The sequence below is a fragment of the Thunnus thynnus genome, chromosome 14 (genome assembly GCF_963924715.1).
Source record: "Thunnus thynnus chromosome 14, fThuThy2.1, whole genome shotgun sequence".
Taxonomy (NCBI): domain Eukaryota; kingdom Metazoa; phylum Chordata; class Actinopteri; order Scombriformes; family Scombridae; genus Thunnus; species Thunnus thynnus.
In genome coordinates this window covers 2,096,043-2,118,960 of record NC_089530.1, presented here as the reverse complement: position 1 = coordinate 2,118,960, position 22,918 = coordinate 2,096,043, and the positions used below count along the sequence as shown (strand labels likewise).

Here is a 22,918-nt window from a genome sequence, read left to right as displayed (position 1 = left end):
CATTTTTCTCCTGTCTTTCCTTGTCCTTCTTTTAAAAAAATAAGCATATGATTTATTAATGCTTTTCATTTTACTATACAAACATTAGAGCCCAACTGATGTATCGGTCAGGCGATATTATCACAGATATATTGGTATTGGTGTATATGTTGTCCGATATGCGCCGATATTTTTTTTTTTTTTTTAAGTTATATGGGCAGCATTTTATGTATATTTGATCCTTTTTCTTAATTCAAGTTTAATGTGTATATATATATACACATATGTATTTTTTGTTCTATTTATTTTTATTCATAGTAATTCATAATTATTAAATTCCCAGTGAAGTTTACTGTTTCAGTGCACTGATGTCATTTTATATAATAAAGTTTATTGTTAAACTGTAAAATATCATGCCTCCATTACACAGCTTTGTCACAAGTGTTTGATAGCCACATTTGAGGGATCATTGCAAAAAATGTGTGTTTATATATATTCTGTATATATAAGATTATTTCCAGTATATCAATATTGGAATTTTTCTACCCCCTAATATTGGAATTGGCATCGGCCCCAAAAATCCAGTATCAGTTAGACCCTAACAAACACTGTCATGAAAGTTATTTAAAAGATCAGAGCAGTAATTATACCAGTCAAAGCTGTAGTTTCTGTCATAACTGTAGTAGAATTTGTGGGGTAGTAGTAGTAGTTAGTGTTGAGTGGTCTTGTGTATGTGGTTATAAATGTGACTGTAGAATTTACCTAGAAATGAGTGTAAAGGGACAACAACAACAACAGTGGAAATGTCAGAGCAATAAACAGTTGCAGGGGCTGATGGGGATTGATGGGCTGCTAACCCCTCATTTGTGGCTCCACTGGGACACCTCGCTCCTTGAGGCCCTTATGTAATCCTGGCACTGCTTCAGCCCGGGCCTCTGTGAATTCCTGCTGTGTTACTGGATAGCCTGTGGTTACCACTCGGAGTGTAGGTCAAACATATCAGTGAGCAGGCATCGGGAACATCTATATCTCCCCGCCTCTCTCTCTCCAGTCTACTACTCTCTTTCACCATTGCGTAAGTGTTGCCATGGAAGTGAGACAGGGTTTCCATGGCATTGCGCTCATTGTTGTGAGAACATCATGTTTTGGCCTGTGACGCACCAACTAATGTCATGGGCTATAGATTAGAGATATGGAAGGACATGTACTGTTAGTCTATGTGTAGTTCATAAAAACGGATCCTTTAATTGGTTCTTTAATGAGACAAAGCAGGCTACACCAGGAAAAAAAGCTTGTTTTTTGTTATAACAACTGCACTCTTACATATATTTTTACAGTCATGGACTCCCTTTGTATAACACCACACAAATCTATATACTCAATGGCTTTTTAGAGTTTTTCTTGAAAAAGGTTGCTGATATTCTGGTATAGTTTGAGTAAACTGTTGTTGTTGTGTCATTTTCACTTTCCAGTACTGCCCTCCTCTTGCCCGTCTAAACTGAACTTTGACCTTCCAAGGGGAGAGGAATTAACAACAAAGTTTAAAGTTCCTAAAGGATGAGCTCATAGCACATCAACCTAGGGCCTTTGTTTTTGAAGAACATGCTTTTCTCATCTTTAAAGTACTACGTTTTCATATATTTTTTGTCACATACAAAACAGAAAAAAGTCCATTATATACATCCTCCATTTCTCCCACATTGCAACCACAGGTCCCTTTTCCTGCGACAGTAGCGAAGATAGCATTTGACGTTTTTGGGCCAAGATGTTGACCACCAGTCCAGTTGAAGCATCCATGTTTCATTTACCCTTGGTTTCTACATTTACTCTAATCATGCAGTTCAAAAGAAGGAAAAAAATGATAATGAATAATAATCTTTAGAAATCCTTTGAAGCAGTTGGTCAGTTGAGCGACAAAGTCTCACATACTGGAGAGAATTCCTTTGAAGCACGGTGGTCCATCTGGGCATGTCTATTTGTTGTGTCAGTGTTGAAGATTATTCTCATTGTGTACCATCAAAACAAGATTGCCAGTCTGCAGCACATCTGGCAGCTTAGAGATGGAACTGAAGAGATGTGAAGTGGGGCAATAGTGGACTTACAGCTGGTCGGTTGGACCAGGGGTTGTCATTGAATCTTCTTCTTCATACCGGCCGGTCCACGGCATACTGGCAGGGGCTCAGGTTGGACACGGGGTTCTGCACAGCTGGATAAGCGAAGTTGGTGTGCTGCTTGGCCTTGAGCCGCAGGCTGGCCAGGCTGGAGTTGCAGGTGTCTCTGTACATGTAGGGGCTGGCTGTGGTGGCATAAGGGCAAGTGGCCGCCGTCACCGCTACCGAGTTGAGCGCCGTGGGGCTGTTTAGGTTGTTGAGGTTGCCCAGGTTGTTGAGCCCTGTGGCGGGAACCCCTGCCACCGCTGAGGGTACCATGCTAGAGGCCATGTTCATGGAGGGGATGGAGCTGGGGGGGGAGAACATGGGCTGGGATGACAGGGGGCTTACATTCATTGAGTTAAAGAATGGGAAACTCTTGGCGGAGAGCGGGCTGCTTGCTAGACTCTTGGTGGCCCAGTTGTTGTAGGAGTAGCCCGTGTACATGTCATCGTAGGGTTGCATGAGTCCATTGAACTGGGCACCAAAGCCATTTTTGCACAACTCTGCCTGCTGGTTCCTCTCCCGCTTCCTCCACTTAGCACGCCGGTTCTTGAACCATACCTACAGGAGGCAAAAGGAGAAAAATTTGAGTGTACAGTCTAAATGTTGAAGTCTCTTTGAACCTTTATGTTCCCCTTAAAGTCCCTGAAGAAAGGGTTCCAACTCTTGAAAACATTACATGTTCATGACAATAAGCAAACAGTCAAAATATTTAAAAAAAACAAACAAAAAAAACATCAGTTATTATTTATTCAGGGTCCAACATTCAAAAACTCTGTGGGTGTGGTTTGATTAAAAGTAAGTGACATCACCTTTTTCCAGCTGAGCCCCACCCAGTTCAAACCAACTTCTAACTTCAGCATGTTATTTTGTATTCATGTATGAACCCATTGCACATAAAATGAGCTGACGGAGAAAATGGGCTTTCGAGGCCTTTACATTTTTCATTGAGTCACGTTTAAGAATTTAAAGCAAAAATATTTAATTTTATATGTGATCTTTATTTGAATTTGAAGGAAAATTCCTCTTTACTACAAATCAGATCTTAATTACTAAGGTCTGGGAACACGTCAACATCACGACACCTAAGCAATCAGACGATCAGACAAGTTGGAAACAAGCCAACAGTCAGATTAACTAAACCAATTCAAAAGTCAGCATAACAAAAATGTCATTACAAACCCTCAATTGCACCAAAACTGTGTGCACAAAGCTAGGCAAGTACAATAGGTGAAAGCTGAAACAGAAAGGGAATTTTGAGGACCAGAAGTGTAGTTTACATTTTATAATTTAAAGTTACACTTGGTGGGATTTTTTATAAGACTGATATGTTATTATTATTAAATTAAATTATTTTAAATTATTATATTCTGGAGGAGAAAATTGTTAAATGGTGACTATATATATATATATATATATATATATATATATATATATATGTATATATATATATATATATATTATATACTCAGTCCCTTTTGCAGATGTAGTCACCATTATATTTATATATATATTTAGGACAAAAGTTGAGAAACAAAATAAATACAAAAAATTAACAGTTTTCTCCTCCAGAATTTCATGGTGGAGCAGAAAAAACTCTCAGAAACCAGCCTTTAGACCATCATACAGGGAAACTCTTAGACATACAACTGTTTATTGACAGGTGTCTGGCTACGGCCCTGGTTGTAGCAATGTTTCTACACACCCAGGTCTCAGCGACTGACTTGGTGAATAAAACAGGAATGATGGCCATGACTACAAATTTGAGACTCAAATGTAACTCCTCAACATAAAGTTTTAAAAGTAGCATCCTCATCTGTGCAATTGTATGTATTTGTAATGATGGACTAGCAGTGCATCTGTTAAGATAGAATGAGTTCGTTTGCAGTTGGAGAGTCATAGATACACCATGAAAAGTTGTTGGGAAGTGTTAATTGAATTTTGGGAAAATTAATTGAAAATAATTTAAAATTATAAAAACATGTGTGGAACACATGGGTAGAAAGGTCAAATGAACCTCACAAATGGCAGTGAGAGGCAAGTGAAACTCTGACCTACAAACAGCCGTTTATGATGTTTGGTTTGGCTTCGGGTGATACTTTCCCACTTCTCAATTTGAAGGCATGATATATTCTCACAATTTATGAATTCAACAATGTTATTTTTACACACAAAGAAAAAATAGAGAGACTGAAAAAGTTATTTTCAAATGACTTTCCCTTTAACTATCAAAAAGAGTCAATAAAGTCTAATTCTAAAACACATCCAGTGAGAGTATCCTAACCTCTTTCAAATACTTCCAGTAATATTGGGTGCATATGTTTCCAGAATTTTTGAAAGACATAATAATCCCAGAAAGTAAGTTGAAGTGTATCATCAAACAGTCATATTAGGCAAGGTTTATTAAAACTAATCATTGACTTATTTGAATAGTGAGATCCCAATGAAAGAAATGTCAGGGAAGGGCAATCTTCACATTTGTCATTTTATGGTCCTATATTTGGAGGATATGAATTGGATTAAAGCTTTAGTGGAAAATCTAAATTGAGGGTTTTTAGAAATGAAAACTGTGCCAAGTTCCTCCCAGTGTTAAGTTCTGGACAAACTTTTGTTCTGAATTAAGACAAAAGCCCTCATCAGCAGTTAAAAAGTACAATTACAGTATCTGACAGAGCCCTCCTGGTCATCTGTTAACACTCTTGTATTGGTGTTACATTAAAATAATTTGGTATCAAATGTTTTATCTCTTTAATCCTTGTAAAACTTTTACAGGCCCTTCGTGTGTTGATACTCAGCCGTCTCTCTGCTCGCTTGGCATACATGTTGTGTATCATCCAATCCTCTGTTATTATAGTAACAGAATGCTGTTGACCATTAATATGAGTATAAAGTGCATGACTCTGAGTTTTCCATCCCACTCAGTGACAACAGGGGAAACCCCACGCTGGAGGACAGAAGCTACCCAATCTTTACAGTGACTCGGAGGCAATGCTGTTTGAAGGTTTGTGGAAGAGGCTGAATGTCAAGGTTATTCAGTGGCTCATCAGCAGACACATTTATACTTCTCGGAAATAGTCAAAAGACTGAAAAAGATGAATACTCTGGAGATCAAAATACTCTATTAGACGTAAATCAAGCAATCCCTAGTGGTATTAATCCCTTCTGGAGAAATACCATGGAATAGTATTCATGTCTAAAAGGGTTCTTCTAAGGATTCTTGGTGAGTTCAGCGCAAGGCTATATCTTACGCATCATCTTTATCATCATCATGTTTGATTGAAAGATCATGACTCATCAGTCCTGTCTCTGTAGGAATAATGTCCAATCTCACCATCCAGTGCCATTGCAGGAAATGGTGTGACCTTTAGAATTGAGTAGCAAAAGTTAAGGGTGATGAGGACACAATTGACTTGTTGCCCAGTGGCTTAAAACTGCATTTCATTCATTTTTTGGCTAACACAATATGTGACATATTATCACCCTCTACAGTTGCTAGCAAAATGTTAGCAATCAATTGCCTGTTTACACATTCCGCAAACATGGAGCTACATTCTTTGGGAGTCATGTTTCTAACCACCTGATGAATGTAAGTCCATATTCAGTCTCCTTTTAGTTCAGTTTTGGGCTCAGAGAAAAACATTTGACTCTTTACCTGCTAAATATTGACTATGTTCACCAGCTAGTTGCTAACTTTGTCCGATTGCTGTTCACTTCTGGACAGGTAGTGTTAAGTTAATTTATCCACTCTGGGTTAAAGAATACGAGTGACATCTTTCCACTACACATAGTCTTTTGTATGTGCAGATGTTGTAGGAATAATTACGTGGAAAATGTTTGCATTAAACAATGTTATCTACAGCTAAAAAAAAGACAGCTGCAGTCCATCACTTTGGCCCAGACTCTAATATCTGAACAACTGTTCAAAGGATTGCCACGAAATTTTGTACAGACATTCATGGTCCCCAGAGGATGAATCCTACTGATGGGTTTATCCCATGAATTTTTAGCCAGCACCATTAGTAGGTCAAATTATCCAGTGAAAATGACTCAACATCCATGAAGTGGCACCAAATTTGATGCTGACATTTACAGTCCCCACATGATGTATTCTACCGACTTTGGTGATTCCATGACTTCCTCTAGTGTTACATGAGAATTAACATTTTTTGGATCAAATTGAAATGTCTCAACAGCCCCTGAATGGATTGCCATGAAATTTGTACTTTGGTGATCTAACACCTTTTATCTAGCGCCATCATCAGATCAAAATTTCAACTTAGTCCAATATTTTGATTTATGACCAAATACTGGTAAAACTAATGACATTCCCATGAGCCTCAGCTGTGCTCTGTGCTTAGTGCTAATTAGCAAATGTTAGAATGCTAGTACACTAAACTAAAATGGTAACTGCTCTGGATATTACCCGCTAAACATCACAATGTTAACATCTGAATTGTGAGTATATTAGCTTTATGACGTTAGCACTTAGCTCAAAGCACGGCTGGGCCTTAGTCCAGGCTCACAGAGCCACAAGCACGACAGCTGTAGACCAAAACACATGCGGCATATGAGCTGTTTTTGTGGCATACCCAGGAATGTCTCATTACATGATATTAATGAAAATATGGTGAGCATTAGTCAAGTAAAGTTAATTATATTTATATGCCCTGAAGTCACAAATTTTCCTCAAAGGGCTTTACAGCCTGTACAGCACATGACACCCTCTGTCGTTACACCCTCAATTGAGTGTTATCAATATGTTCCGTCAGGCTGCAACTTTGATGACTAACAACAGCTCTCTGACAAATCACATGAATCAAGCTGACAGGTGAAGTATTTTGGGCATGCAGGAATCTGCCTGCATGCAGGGGTTAGAAGGGCCACTGATAGACATTAGAAACGAGACAATGTGTGGTCTGTTGTCCTTTCAAAATAACAACCGGGAGTGCGTGCTATGTGACCTTTCATCCGGCCAACATTAATTTGATCCATTACTTGTCATGCAGGCCAGCAATTGTATTGTCAACCATCAGAATGTGTGTCCTCCTGCTCCATATAGCTGCAATGACCAAACCATCGGGTGTGGCCACAGTCTGCTGCACCTTTGACATTTAGGTTTAGTGTGTGAACTGAAGCTTTGGTGGAAAGAAATAAAACATCTTATGAAGTCCATGAAATAAACTGGAATCTGACTGAGGCCTATACCCAAAATGTCTCACCAATTTTCCTTCACTTCACACTTCACTATTCACTGCATTTCTCACAAGGGAATGGTTACTGTAAACTTCATGTAAAATTAAAAATAGATAATATATAACAAATAATCTGATTTTTTTTTAAGTAAAAATAATTAGAGTTGGACTAGTATTTAGCATTGCCAGTAAATGGGGATGATAATGGCATATTTAAAAAAAATGTGTAGTACATGGTCACTGCGAAATTTAACAGAGTGGTAACATCATGGGTTTCAGAGAGTTAAAGGTTCAGAGACAGAATAAAATTCTGATTCTCGTTTGATTATATTTTCTTCATAATTTGTAAGGTAATAACAGAAAAAAGAAAAAAGTATTCAGTAGAACTAAAAGCATACTGATAATTTTGACTTTCGTAGAGGTTTATCAGTAACTGTACTTTAATTCCTCCTATTTAGCATTTATAAGCAGTATATAAACTTTTAATAAAGGGTTTATAACACACTATAATGTAGTTATGAGCAGATATAAGGACATGTGAGTGTTTATTAATGTGCAGTATTTTTCATCAGTTATAACTTCTCCTATGAAGACATATTTTATATAATTACAACTGTATTTTACTGTATTGTCATTCATTATCTGTTAATACAGCAGCCTCCACATGAGGAGTTATAATTGTTAATTAATAAGCACTTATATCTGCTAACAACTACATTATAGCATGTTATAAACTATTTAGTAACATTTAATACACTGCTTATCCATGCTGAATAGAGGGGCTTAAAATAAAATTATAAAATTTGAACACCCTAAAAATGTCAAGTTAAGACCCCAAGATGATTAAAATTCATTAAAATCAAAAGTCTTTCCATCTTTTGGAATGAATGAGTGTTCCTTTAGAAGCTTGAAGGTGCTCAGCAGATGAGATGTCTTTTGTGTAAAGTGGAAAAAAGTAAAGTAAAGAATACATCCACTGGGGACCATGTGCTCCACAAATTTTTTGTCAGCGGTGCTACAGCGAAGATCAGGGTGTCAAAAACATAATCCGGAATCAACATCTAGGAATCATGAACATCTAAATGTCATGGCAATGACTGACACACAAATCAACCCATTTCCATCTTTTTCAGATCCGTTATCCTGTAGTTCTTCTAGCCAAATACTTAACTTCACTAATATAGTAGACCCACAACAAGACAGAAAGACCTTGTCACTGAAATCTGCTGTTGTAATTATCTGGTGCTTGTTCAGAGGGACAGTGATCATGTGTGTGTACCTACCCTGACCCGTGCCTCAGTGAGGTTGGTCCACACAGCGATCTCCTCTCTGGTGCTCATGTCAGGGTAGCGGTTCCTCTGGAAGGTGGCCTCCAGCTCCTGGAGCTGCTGGCTGGTGAAGTGAGTCCTCTGCCGCCGCTGCTTCTTCTTCAGCGAGCCGTCGTCAGCACTGGACTCATCCAGCTGGTTCTGGTGGGATTTCTCTGTGTCTGCAAGCACGCAGAAGAAAAAAAAAGATTTCATAAGGACAGTGGGAGATGCAGCCAAAATGGGAAAGATAGTTGAGGAGAGACATTAACGAAGAGAATTAAATCATTGAACACAAATAGTAGAGTGTGAAAGTTCATTCTTTGACCTTAAAAATAGTAGAAAAAAATCCTCATATAAAATTGATATTAGGCTTGAATAAGGAATATTAATCATAGCACAGTTGTGAATTCCAGTAAATGTAGCACTATGTAATTTGAAAATAACAGAATTGAATAATTCCACTATTTGAATTCAGTGTTTGTGTGGTGAGAAATGAGGAGAATGAGCTGGGATATTTCACACAGTGGTCTGAGAATAATGACTGTCCTCCAAATATATATAAATATCAAATGTGAAATATTCATATTTAAAAGATGAATCACTGAATATGTGTAAGAACATATTGCACACATTTCAATTTGTGTTTTGATTTTCTTTCTTTTAATGTCAAATAAACTAAAAGAGTGAAATATTGCAAAAACATGGACATGAAGAAGAGGTTATTATAGTTTTGATATATTTAGTAATATTTTAAAAATTTGTTGTTACAAGACAAGCATGTGTGCCATGACGTGTGCTGACATTGTTTGGCGATTCATCATCTTGCACTACACTCAGGGCTGGATTAAGCCATTACAGGGTCCATGAGCTGTGGGCCCCAGTGGACCCACCTGTTTATTCCACTCAGTGCATTGTGTATATATGTATATATGACCTGATAAGGCACAAATTTATTCAGTAGAACGCACCATGTGAGCACCCATGTAGACTGACTGATAGAATATTTATTGTCCAAGGAGTGAAATTAGTTTTCACAATCGGCACATGTTCATGTCTCAAGAAAAATATACAAATACACAAAACAAATATATATGGTCACACACATTCATGCCCTTTCCTGTATCCACACCTAAACTGTTACACACAAGCGCACATGCTTACATACAATATACTGTAGATACACACATTAATATATCATATTCAGCCATGGGATGCCATGGCAGAAGGAACAAAACTTAAGTCTAACGTGAGCTCTCTGCCATGTTAAGTCCCGTATCTGCAACAAAAGCAGAAGTAAAGTGAGGAGTGGATTGAGGGGCTGATCGGTGTCATTTGGAGGCAGTATGTCTGATACTGTTAAATTTGTTCACCAGGGAACGGTTCAACGGGATGGAAACTGAAATAATACAGGCCTCAAAACTGTATTTTAACTCAAACAAGATTGGCCTTAAGATTAAAAAATAATGCAGCTATAATGATCATTTAAGTTATATAATGTTCTTTAGTAGTGCAGTCAGTATTTACAAGCAGATTTGGCATTAATTAAATTACTACAAACTAATTGTCGTACAGTGAACCCAGAAACTTCAACATAAATTACACTTTGTGTATTTATCGCATGTGTTGTTGTACAGTCATGTTTTATTGTACAGGTCCCACCAAGTTTCTTGGAACTATGTAATTTGGTGTTAACTACAGATAAAACGGCAACAGTGTTCTGAGACTGTACATTTGGTATGTGTACATTACATTTTTTGAATTTGTAAGAACAAATAAGAATAAAGTAGCATCAAATGGAAATACTCAAGTTAAGTATTAAAATTGTACTTTTGAGTAAATGCACTAAGTTGCTTTTCACTCCTGCATAGAAAATAGAACACATAAAGCTGGATAGAGTTTATATGTAGTTATTGAGGAAATTTGCAAGAACTTCCAAAAGATCTATTTAACCTCAGTGTATAATCATTTTTCCTATAATAAATATTCATGAATTATTGACAATTTTAAGGACTGTCAGGCAGGTTAGAAATGAATTGGAATAAATTAATTAGACTTGTACAAAGTTTGACCTGTAATTACAAGTTGGGTATATATACTTTTACATGAACCTTTCTAAGAATTTTATATCACTTCCTTTCTAGGAAACTACAGGGATACTAGGGGACCTTTAAATGAATGTGTTCCCAGTCAGTATATACAGTCAAAGTATTTAATGCAACATGCACTAATAAAGTTCCTTCATGTTTATTATGTCTGTTACACACACATACACAAACTAAAAGTGACATAGGAAACACATCAAAGCAGAGCTCTTTCACCATTTGAACCCTGCTCTGAGAGTCTACTTGGAATTCTCCACAGAGAAGCAAAAACTATCAACACTTGAAACACTAACAAATTGTATATGTGTGAAACAGCACATTATTCTGACACCTTTCACTCCGGATTGCATCTGCACTATCCAATCCCTGCTGAATCACTGGATAATATTGTCAGATCAAACATCATCTGAAATCCCTCCATCCCACAGGCTGGAAAATGACAAGCATGGCTGTGACAGAGCCAAGAGAGAGAATGATTCCAAACACTGCATTACATTCAAAGATGTGCAGAAGCAGTGAGTGATTGCATTTGGCCCCCAGCGCAGCGAGTTTAAAGGACCACACATCCATGTTATGTCTGCCAGGGCTCCTCTCTGCCAGATCTGACTCCCGCAATTTGAGGACCTCACAGAAAGAAGTGAAATTAGTTGGCCAGCTAATCCTGCGGATCAGGCTTTTGTGACTGGGGCAGGTTGGGCTCTGTTTGGTGAGGGCTTAGCTCTCTGGGAGCAGTTCGAAATGATCAGCAGGGTTTAAAAAGAGGCTCCGCAGGGCCACCGGCAAAACCAATAAGGGCCAGGCCGAGGCTGTTATCTGGCAGTAAACTGACACTGGGTAAGCTGTCACTTAAGGCCAAAGTCTATAACACAATACAGAGGAAAGGGCAGCCCTTTTTAGAGCGACGCGCTGACCATCAATAGGAGCAATCTGACTGATAATGTGCCGACAAGACAGAGCCGTTCCAGGTCAGCTTCTCAGAGGGGTTTCATCTGGAAAACAACTACAAGAGGCTTTGAGCCAAATCTCTTTTCAACATCTGGAAGAACAGCAAAATTCTGAATATGTTCCCAAAAATAAATGACTTCATTTGGGTTAACCAAAATATGTTCAGAAGAGACAACTCCTCATGCATCCCTTTAACATTCTTAAACTTTCTCTCAAGAGTGAAATGGAAGTCAGTTTTTGCAGTAGCTGCATGTTGTTTTCAGAGAGAAAGCTTCAGGTCATTCAGTAGTGGGTGTGAGATAGTACACTTTTCCGTGCCTGTGGTATGGGCGTCAGCTTGGTGTGGAAAGGTGTGGCAGACATACTTTAGTATAACCAAGTCCAGATTTAATGTTGTATTTTGTATTCATTATAAAGGAGAACAAAGTTCAACAATAGATTGTAAGAAATGTGTTTGTGCAAATCTCTCCTCCCCCCCTCCCCCCCAAAAAAAGATCCAATCATGGATCATTCAGGACCAGTCCTCCCTTCTTACTGTTTCACTCAGCTTTACTAAAATCATATGATTCTAAAGGAACGTCATGCTGGCCTTCTTAGAATGACGCCAGGATGTGACTATTTGCTGGCATTTTCTATTGTGACATTCTCAGGTTTGACTCACATACAGTATATCATCATTGCAAGTTAATGTGAAAGAGTAGGGGACAGCTAATCAAGAGCAGAGCTGTTTTGTAAAACAGGATTTTACAAATGCGGTCGTGAGTTTACCCAGTGCACTCTTCACCACTCTCAGGAGATTTTGACCAGAAACAAAAACAAGGTCTCTGACTTTTTTAATAACTTTTTTTGACGTTTACTTGTGACACTTCCTGTGGATCATGTTACCCAACATGAAAGTCTAAATGGGGATTCAAAGGTGTTTTCAAAGATTTGAGGAATAAAAAATATAGTTGATTTAATAAATCATCGTAGCTAGTGAAATTTAAACTGCGTAGAATTAAATCAAGCCGCCGCACTGGGAGTGTGATGCTCTCAGGAGAAATAGCCTTTCGCGATTCATTTTCATATTAGAAATAAAATGAGTTAGGCCGAGGCTATATATCATTACAACCCATCACCTGAGCCGGAGCTGGAGGAGGCTGCTCTGGAAAGACAGCATCAGAGAAACTGACACAAATAACCCTCCAATTACAGAGGCTTTGATTTCAGGATCAGAGTCTCTGCTGACTGATGGATGTCGGGATGCGTCTAATTCCTCTCAAAGCCGCTTACAAGCCAAAGGCTGCATGATTAATGGCGTATTTTCTTTTTATTAATTGGCTGTGGTTAAACTGTGCTCGAGATAATAATAAAAAAAAGAAAAGTAATCGTTGGATTGAACTCAGTGAACGAATGTAGGATGAAGCATGCAGCTTAAAATAATTGCAATCTGTTTATTGTGGAGCCAGAATGCATCCATAATTTATGAGGATGTTTTACAGAAATACACATGCTTCACCCGATAATAATAATAATAATAATAATAATAATAATAATAATAATAATAATATAATTGTCTGGTTCTGAATATTATTATTACTAATATGTTTCGTGTCATTTGCATGATATGTCTGAGCCTTTGAATCCAGGTATTATTTCCATAGGCCTATAATTTTTTCAGCATTTTTCTTTCATTTTCATTTTTAGTTTTGGTTTGACTTCATGCAGCGGGCAAAATGTAACATCCAAATAATAAACAAGACTTCCAGACATCAGTCCAGACGGGTAATGTGAGGCGCAGTGCACACGGTGTTGGTGCGGGACTGACCGCTGTTATCCTGGCCTTTACATCCCTGGTCGTGCTGCGGGGTCCCGGAGTCGGAGAGCGACAGCGCCGGGCTGCGGGCTTCACTGTCCGTCAGGAGGTTAAAATCCATAACCAGGCTCTGCAGACAGACACACACACACACACACACACACAGACACATGTCAGCTTCAGACCTCCCACCGTTAAACAACACCGCAGACACAACAGCAACAACTTCATGACTGCTTTAATAATCATATGTCGAAACTCTGAAGCTCTGACGGGCCTTGGCGCCCTAAATGAGCAAGTTGAATTCCATTGTACAGATTCCATAATTATCCTCTAGTACCACCATAATATTCCTATAATATCCCTATTTTTCCTGTCACTCCTATAATATTCTTATGCTAATAATAATATAAATATAACAGCCTATAAAGCTTATCTGTGGTGAGTTTACACAGATCACCCTGTTTTTAATGTTTCCTATAATATTTCACTGGTTGATAATGGTGATTTATTCGTTTATAAATACTCTTGTAATATTTCTGAGGATCATTTTATGTGATGTTGTAATTCTCGATCCCTGTGTTCCGCATGATATTTATTGCAGAGCAGTTTCCGTGCTGGTTCGGTAATGACCTATAAAAAAGTAGCTTACGTTCATCATTTTTAACACAACACATGTGATATTTTCCTTTACGCATCGTGACAGGAGCACCCGAGGGTGCCACGTTCACTGGGGATGTGGGGGACAAACTTGAATTTGTAATTATTTTTGGTTTAATTAACATTATTACGGAGGCATAATAACTCATTTCTTATAAATAAATTTGCTAGATTAATTCTTACAAAGGCCTTTTTTTAAAAAAAAAAAAACATTTTCGCTTGAAGACCACCTGACGTCATTGTAGCAGCAACCTCGCCCCGGAGATCAACATTTCAATAATACGTATCATATCAACATTTCTACACTACGTAGCATGGGGAAAGTGACGTGCGTCAGATGACATCTATATGAGCTGACTTTCTTATTAGGAGAGGGAGGGGTGGTGGGGGTGGTTGGCTAGAAACTTCGATGGAAGAAAGTTGGAAAAGCAGGTGGTCCACTGGCCGCTTCCAGTTTCAACCGAACAAAACCGGGTGTTTTTCAGCGAGACGTCGGAACATTTGCAGCCGTTTTTCTGGCGACATAACCGGGTATTTGAACCCAAACCATGATCTTTCCCAAACCCTCACCAAGAGGTTATTGTGCCTAAACATAACCAGACCTTAACAGCGTTGTCACATCATAAAACTTAATTATCCGACTGATAATAGCCATTTAATACGGTGTTAAATGACACGTGAAAACCTTAAAATACGACCAACATCGAAACGCAGAGATTCAACGTATCCGTGGTTGGCAGAAACGTACAATACCAACGTTTTATTGTGTGGCGATTGGGTTGCATTTGATGTGGGTTTGTGTTTATTTGCGTCATTTTCTGTTTCTATTTCCTCTTCGATCTTTCCATTCACCCTGGGTTGTGGTTGTAATCCTGATCCATTTATAGGAGCCTGACATAAGCTGTTATAACGAGACCTGCCCTGCATTGACTCTATTTCGGGCATCATGAGGGGAGAGCAATAGAGTTGTTGCCGTAAAATACACGGTGACATTTCCAAGTCGAATGGCAAGCTGGTGAGGTACAACTGTTGCTCAATGGAGCCCAAAAATAGCTGATCGTTTATTTATCCGAGAGCAGTTAACACCTTGAAAATGCGGGGGCCACAAACACCCCGTCCAAGCTGAGAGATGATTTATATCCTCACTGGCTATAAAGTCGAGGAGAAGCCTCATATTTGCCGCGCATTTGACTCTATATGAGCGCGATCAGAAATGCATCCTGATTCAGAAGTTTCTGTCAGAGAAGCAGCTGGGATCAAGTCACATTTACAATTTCTTCACCTACTGTAGCCAACTTTATCAAATGATGGAATCACTTATAAACATAGAGAGAAAAGGGATAAAAGTGGGCGTAAAGTGAAGCCTGGCGCACCTCACATAGCCAGCTCTTATTGTTTGTCCTTTTTTTTTATTTGTCTTGTACATCAGCGAGTAAAGTGTAAAGGTTGAGAGGGAAGACTTCAGGCTGCTGTAGACTACAATGAATGCATGTCATCAAAGATTTAAAAAGGTGATAAATCAAACGCTGAGTTTGAGCTGGGTTTAACCATCCCTGTTGCCAGTCTGTGTGTGTGTGTGTGTGTGTGTGTGTGTGTGTGTGTGTGTGGTTATGGACAGTGAGCTCTCCCGCTGTGTTTCCCTGCACTGTTTGCCACCATGCCAGTCCTTTGTGTGCCAGTCACATGTGACTTCTGCTGGGGTTAAATCTGAAGCCTCGCGGTGGAGGCGGGGCTCATAGCGTGGCATGGCGTCAAACAACCCCCCCTCACACACACACACACACACACACCAACAACGCATTGTACAACTTGGCTGAACTCTTGAACCAGACTCACTGTCACCGTTTGAAGTTGTTGAAATGACATTATTTCCATCGGCGCTCTTTGAACATCAGTGTGCGCTTTACTCTCTATCAGCCAGTCCTCTTATAGAGCTCATCTACTCTCTCTGAAACTCTTCAAAAACACACTGAAACGACGGGATGTATTGTTATCCTCAGCTAATAGATTCAGTCAGTCATACTATCATTTAGGATGAAAATAAGAATATCTCTTGTTGAGGTATATAACGGTGGTCTATAAAGATATCTGCGACTTTTAAAAAAGGTTTAAATAAATGGTGAAATCCAGAGGATCAGAGCTGTTGGAAGGACTTTTTGAAATCTTGAGGTTATGAATTCAAACCCCACTCAGTGCCTCCCCGAAGACATTTTTGACTAGCCACCAAAAACCTCTCATTAAACTAATGATACTTTCCAAGTACATTTTATCTCCCAAATTGCTGTTTCAAAGCCGATTCTATTTTAATTTAGCTCGTAGATTTTGTCTGAAAACAATCATATTTGAAGATATAGAGTTTAAAATACAGTATATCAGAATCAGCTCCTCTTCAAGGTTGTTCAAACTCACACATTTCCAGACAAAAATACTAAGATATGACCTGGCTGTCTCTGCCCTGTAAAGGATATATACAGCTGGTAGAAAATGATTTGGGATGAAAGTTCATCAAAAGATGATTTGGAGGTTAGTATTGCTCTAAACTCTTGATTGATAGATCAGTGTCTTTTGCTTTCCTTTACATTTGAAGAAATCAGTGAAAGAGTGCTTCATGGTTGAGTGTTTTATAAATATACAGCATAAGCAGCCAGAGGTCTTTGCACTTTTTTCTTTCAGCTGAGGTTGAATTCAGTCATACTTCAAATATTTGATATTTTGGCTGACTTTTTTAAAGCAAATATATCTTTTCTGTCCTGAAAGTAAAAGTCATGTAGAAATAACAAAAAGCTAAAAAAAAGCATCTACAAGTTCAGACCAAATCAAAGCAGCTGAACACTGGCAGTGAAGCTTCTGAATGTATCATCCACTTCAACTGGCTTTGTAAAAGTCAAACAGTTCACAAAGAGCTGCAGCTTTCACTGCCACTGGACAGCTCAGCATGTAAAAATCCTCCACGAATACTAATGATGATTTGAATTTGGCAAGACAAGACACAAACGTGAACAATGTCATCACTGAGTTTTCCTTTAAACTCTTCCTGGCCCTCACCTAACATTGTCAGTCACTTTGACAAAGCAACATAATGCTGCACTAAAGCCAACCTGCATATTCTGATTAAAGGTTTAGCACCTTATTACCACTGAATATCTGTGACATCTGATAGGTGAGGCAACGTTTTCTTCCATCAAACACACACATCTGTTATCTTCCTCCGTCTTGCTCCTGTCCTCACAAACAGCTCCCTGGCGCTTTAAAGTGCTGCCTAATGCATTTTAATATTTGTCACTCCCAACACTGCTTACATTTTGCCGGAGACTTTAAAGAGAGACTTGCATCTGTTTTTTGTTTCGCATCCGTGAGAATGATCGGAGCATTTCACAAAAGATTAGAAGACAGGAAAATGGGTATTCTGGTGTCAGCCGGAGGCTATCGCTGCATCCCTGGGAAAAAAGATGCGAGACTGAGGATAAGGTCAAGTCTCCCAGTAGAGAGATTACCTTGGTAAGCACACTGCCTCTGTGTTGTGGCTTTGGATTAATGAGCCTCTGATATGGATTTGTGGGTTAAAGTTGACTTGCGGGTCAGAAAGCTCAGTTTTCCCTTGTTCATAACCGCACAAATATGGTTTCACTTTTTTCCCGTTTATTTGGCAGAATGACTCAATAACAACAAATGACGCTGATCTATGTCTGTTTTTTGGATTTCAAAATGTCTGTGCTGAGATAATCACACCTTCATTTTAAAATTTAAAAAATCATTTCTTAGCTTTTCTGTGTCGGATTTGTTTGACAGACTGATCTTACATTTGTCTCATTTTATCTTTGAGGTTATCTGATCTGACATTTCAGTGAGCTGATGGAGCTGTAGCACATGTGATCATAACCTGCCATGATAAAATGTTACAGCAAATTACTGGTCTGGCAAACATAGAACGCCATCATGCTGCCGCGTATGCTTCTGAGTTCTTTTTGGCTCCTTTCAATAAAGGTGAAACAGTTTTATTTCCGTCTGGATGAGGCTTTCCATGAAAACACAACTCAGCACAAATGTGCAGCAAAAAGACGCAACAGGAGATTAGTTGAACACACAAGCACTTTATGTTAGCTTTTATTCTGTGAAATTAAAAAAAAAAGTAGACCCTTCACTCTTTGTTAAAGCAGTGTTACCTTTGCTGTGGATTTGTCTTGAGTCGTTTCTCTGTATTTTAAAATCAAAGAGACACTCCACAAAACGAGTCCCGCTTGCTGTTGGTGTTCAGTCAGTGTACTTGCCTGACAGAGCAGCTGTCCCTTTGTGAGTGCGGAGCCCAGGTCTAGTATCAGCAAGGTCCAGTATTTTGGTCAGAAATATGAATGTGAGCCAGTCCGGGGTCTATATCCGCCGCAGCAGAGTGATGGATGGACAGGCGGCCTGGTGTCAATGTGCTGCTGAGAGGCCGGATGGCTTGGCAGCGAGGGGAGTGCGGGTGATGCAAGCCAGTCATTTTGTCCAGAACAAGGTGTCAGTACCCCCACTCCTCCCCCTCCCCACCCAGCTACACATACACACACACACACACACCAGGGGCGCCACATGATTATATTTCCGAAATCAAGAGCCCTTCTCCCCTCCCTCTGGACTCAATATGGCCAACAAGCTATCACTGAGCTAACAAGCAGGCTGAGGCGCACAGTAGCTATAGCTGACAGTCAGATTGATCACTGAGCCACTCTAATGTTTAAATGCTGGATGCGTTTATGTTGATTCCCTCTGTGCTAGTGTATCCCAGCATGACATAACTGTGAAGTGAAGTTAAGGAAACTCAGAAATCGACCCTGAGTTCATTCGGTGTAACTTTAAAAACCCTCCTCCTCATCTACAACAGTGGCTATCAGAGGGGGGCCCCGGCTATTTCCTGGAGGAGTGTATAGCACTGCTGCAGCCACCTCTACTTCCACATCCACCTGACAAGCTGTTCCGCCGCCTTCACGCTTAAATAACATCGGCAGGATGGGAGTGTGTGTTTACTCTTATTGCTGGGGGCTTCGGCCCGTGTTCAGAAATGGACGCAAATCAACAGCAAGATGAGAGAATTCGGTTTGCATAAGCTGCTGCGCTTTGCATAAACAGTCGCCCGGTGACACTGATCTCATTAAAATATATATCTGGTGATAATAATAAAAATAATAATGGAAGTAAAAATCCTCTCATTTTTCGGGAGATTGCCGGGTCCATCTGGCGGTGCGCGCGGCAGACTGCTTGCATTTCCACGGACTGCAGGCATTAGCCCGGGAATTATTCATAAACGCGTCGAGAATTAATTCCCGGGATTAAGAGTTGATTAAGATGTGTGTCACTTTGCTGTCTGAGAACTTATTAAGGGCCTCCTCGAAGAGGCGGCAGATGGAATTTCAGTCCAATGTTTGTAGATGTTAATTTCTGCCCTCCTATAACAGACATTTGCATATGATTGAGCGAGCGAGGCCGAGGCAGTCCTGCAGCACAATCACAGCCTCCGAGCACAGACAGGGGGGGAAATAATTGGCTGTGCAAGCCAACACAAGTCCACAGCAGTGATTAACACAGAGCCCCTCCACATCAACAATTTATTATGGCCGATCAAAAATATATTTCACTGGTTTGACTCAGTCTATGAGTGTAAAACAATCGAGGCTATTTAAATGATGGGAAATCATTGAAACGAGAGAGATGAGCTCCAGGTAATCTGCCTCTTTATTATGGAAGTCGTCCATTTGTATTAACTGATGCATATCATATATTTAGGTGATGATATTTTTAAAATGTGAATATTTTTAAAGTTTTTATTTCGCCTTTTATTTGATAATTTTGAAAGTCACTAAAAATAATCCTATAGAAAGAAAATATCGTAACTGCCGCTTTGAATTTATGTAAATACATATTTCACTCTGCACAATTAGCAATTTCAGTCAAAGCTAAATTAAATTCCAACCTGCAAAGTGGAATAAAGTTGATTTTTTTTCGCTGTAATGACAAACTTAAATGCAGTATCATTTTAAAATGAAATAAAGATTTTGACATTATTACAGATGTGACCTCTCAGTCCAGCAGGCCGCGGCCTGCTGCACACCAATAAAAGAAATATTTACATTGTACCCTCAGGCCAAACGTGAACTACGTTTAAACAAATCTTATTTTCATATGTCCTGACCTGGGAACAGATGCAAAAGAGGTTCGTACAGGAGGTCTGCAGCAGAAAAGCAAAGCCGGTGCTTCTTCTTCTTTAAAAGAGAAAATAAACCTCGCGGCCTTAAAAGTCCAGTGTATTTTTTTTCTGTAAAATGAGCCGCAGTCTAAATGAATGAGGCCTTTTATGTTTTATGTAGGCTTATAAAATAACGAAGCTAAATGACACTTGTAGGTTACAACATTGTAGGCCTCTCTTTTCTTTTTTATTTTCCATACTGACAGTGTTTTTATTGATCATTTATTTTGAACTAGTTGTGTTCCAGGTTTAATGATGTGTTGCCCTCGTTCTAAAAACGGAAACTGTGTAATGAGAAAATGTCTTTGACATTAATATAAACCTAAAAAAAAATCCATCTGCGAGACAGAGCCGACATGCAGTTGAAAGCTCCGGTCAAACGCTACTAAGTGGACCGCGTTATTGTTCCGTTGCTGTTTTTGTTTGTTTGATTGTTTTGTTTTGTTTGTTTGTTTTTTGTTGTTGTTTTTGTTTGTTTGTTTGTCCAACTAGGCTACTGTTTTCAAGGTCAAAAAGGAACGTTTACGCTCAAATATTAAAACGCCAAAAAAAAAAAAAAAAAAAGAAATGATCTCAGCAAAATGTTTGTAATAATGAAAATAATATGAAAATAATTTAGATTGAAGTTGTGTGTGTGTGTGTGTGTGTGTGTGTGTGTGTGTGTATTTGTGTTTGTGGTTTGTGCGTGTGTGTGTGTGTGTGTGTGTGTGTGTGTGTGTGTGTGTGTGTGTGTGTGTGTGTTGGGGGTGGTGGTGGTGGTGGGGGGGGGGGGGGCGCAGCTCTGTTTTGCAGTCTCCTGTGGCCCGGCAGCCACCTGCCACCTATCAATTTCCTCCACATCCCCAAATATTTTTGACCTCCCAAATATTTTCACAACGTCCGCCTCTGCGAAGTCTTGCAATTTTGGAGAAAACGTGTCCAGCGAAAAACATGAAAATTCACTTTAATACTATCGGAGAAAAAAAAAACCTTTTTAGGGTTCCTAAACTGTCTCTACCTTCCAACAGGCCTCACACACACAGACGGAGAATTCAGAGCTGTAGAGCTACATCGATCATTGATGGTCACCAAATCACAGAAACGTTATATTATAATAATTCAAGCAAGGCCGTACTGACCTGGAATCATTACACAGCGCGTTTTACTCTTTGATTCAAAGTTCAAAATATTTTTTGAGCAATTTGTAATCACGGTGATCATGTTTGTGTGCGCGCAAGATGTAAAATGTATTTTTAAATAAGTCACATATTTAGTCAGATGTGTCAGCTCTCATCAACACCATCATCTGCTCATGTCACCAGGAAACACACAGTGAAAAGTAAACTCCCACTGTTCACATTTTGCCTTTTCTATGAGTTTAGAGACATCCTGTATCTAAGGTCCTAAAAAGTCGATTCTTCATTCTTTAACTTTCATGAAGTATCAAGCGCTGCTAGCGCTGTGGAAACTGCAAAATGAACCCTAGACAGTTCATTAAAGCCCTACTTTACATCTCGACTAGATGTGGTCAACTTTTACGCACAAATAAAATAACGCTGGATGGATTCCAGACGCACAAAGACAAAAAGAGATTTAAAAAAAAAAAAAAAAAAGATAGAGAGGAGAGGGGGTAAAAGTGCGGTTATTTGCACTTACATCAGATCCCGGTCTGGTTAAATTAATCCGTGGAAAAGGCAAAGAGCTTTACTGCAGGCTGATGGGTGTCCTGGCCTCAGGTTTGCTGGTGACATGGACAAAAAGTTCCTCGGTGCGTCAAAAAGCCAGAAAAGCGTCAGTCAGCCAGTCAGTTTCCTTCTTCTTCGTCTTCCCTCTGTGCTGTCAGACATGAAGGCTGTGGAGGAGTGAGGCTTGATCCCCACACAGAGTATAGGGAGGGAGGGAGGAGGGAGGAGGGCTGTGGGGGGCTGACTTCATGCTAAATATTGTGTGTGACAGGTCCACTGTAGAAAGGACGGCCCCCTACTCTCTCTCTCTCTCTCTCTCTCTCTCGCTCTCTCTCTGTCTCTCTTTCTCTCTCTCTCTCGCGCGTGCACACACGAGGCACACACGCATTGTACCCCCCACCCCCCCTCACCCCCCCCACCACCACCACCCCTCTCACATTGGCTCTATGTCTGCAAACATTCTCTCCATCTCTTTCTCCCTGCAGCCTCCACAGAGCAGCTTTTTATTTACCTGCACTGTTGCCAGTTAGGATTGCACTACATGGTAGCTCATAGGTCATCATTTTATTGTTTTGTTTCATTATTGTAATGTTGTATTTTCTTTAACTCTTAAGTGAAACAGGCAAAAATTCACTTTAAGCAAAAATAGAACATGAGAAGAAGTAAGAACCAAAGTTCCTTCAAATGAATTTAGACTTTTTGACATTCAGGCACAATGTTTTAGCACATAAATGCATATTCATTACCAATTTTGACACTCACAAAGAAGATGGTGTGGGCTATCTCTTGCCCAGGGCCTTGTCAGCCAGGGTCTTAGAGAAGAGGCCTAGGCTGGCTCGTCCTGTTGCCCCACTAGCGCCTTCTGCATTAGGCGGGACTCTGCATCCCCCATCGCTTT

At 39.5% G+C, this 22,918-nt stretch overlaps 1 protein-coding gene across 2 annotated transcripts; it reads right to left on the bottom strand.

Moving 5' to 3' along the window:
* Positions 1-1,199: 1,199 nt before the first annotated feature.
* On the bottom strand, positions 1,200-22,225 carry pitx3 (paired-like homeodomain 3). 2 transcript variants are annotated; one of them, XM_067609294.1, is made up of 4 exons: positions 21,992-22,225; positions 13,489-13,606; positions 8,608-8,813; positions 1,200-2,693 (listed from the first exon to the last, which is right to left on the bottom strand). In XM_067609294.1, the coding sequence occupies exons 2-4, from the start codon at positions 13,595-13,597 to the stop codon at positions 2,124-2,126; spliced, it is 885 nt and encodes a 294-aa protein (XP_067465395.1). In that variant the 5' UTR covers positions 13,598-13,606; positions 21,992-22,225; the 3' UTR covers positions 1,200-2,123. The 2 variants fall into 2 exon arrangements, with proteins under 2 accessions (XP_067465395.1, XP_067465396.1); XM_067609295.1 differs by lacking the exon at positions 21,992-22,225 and adding an exon at positions 18,300-18,632.
* Positions 22,226-22,918: the final 693 nt, after the last annotated feature.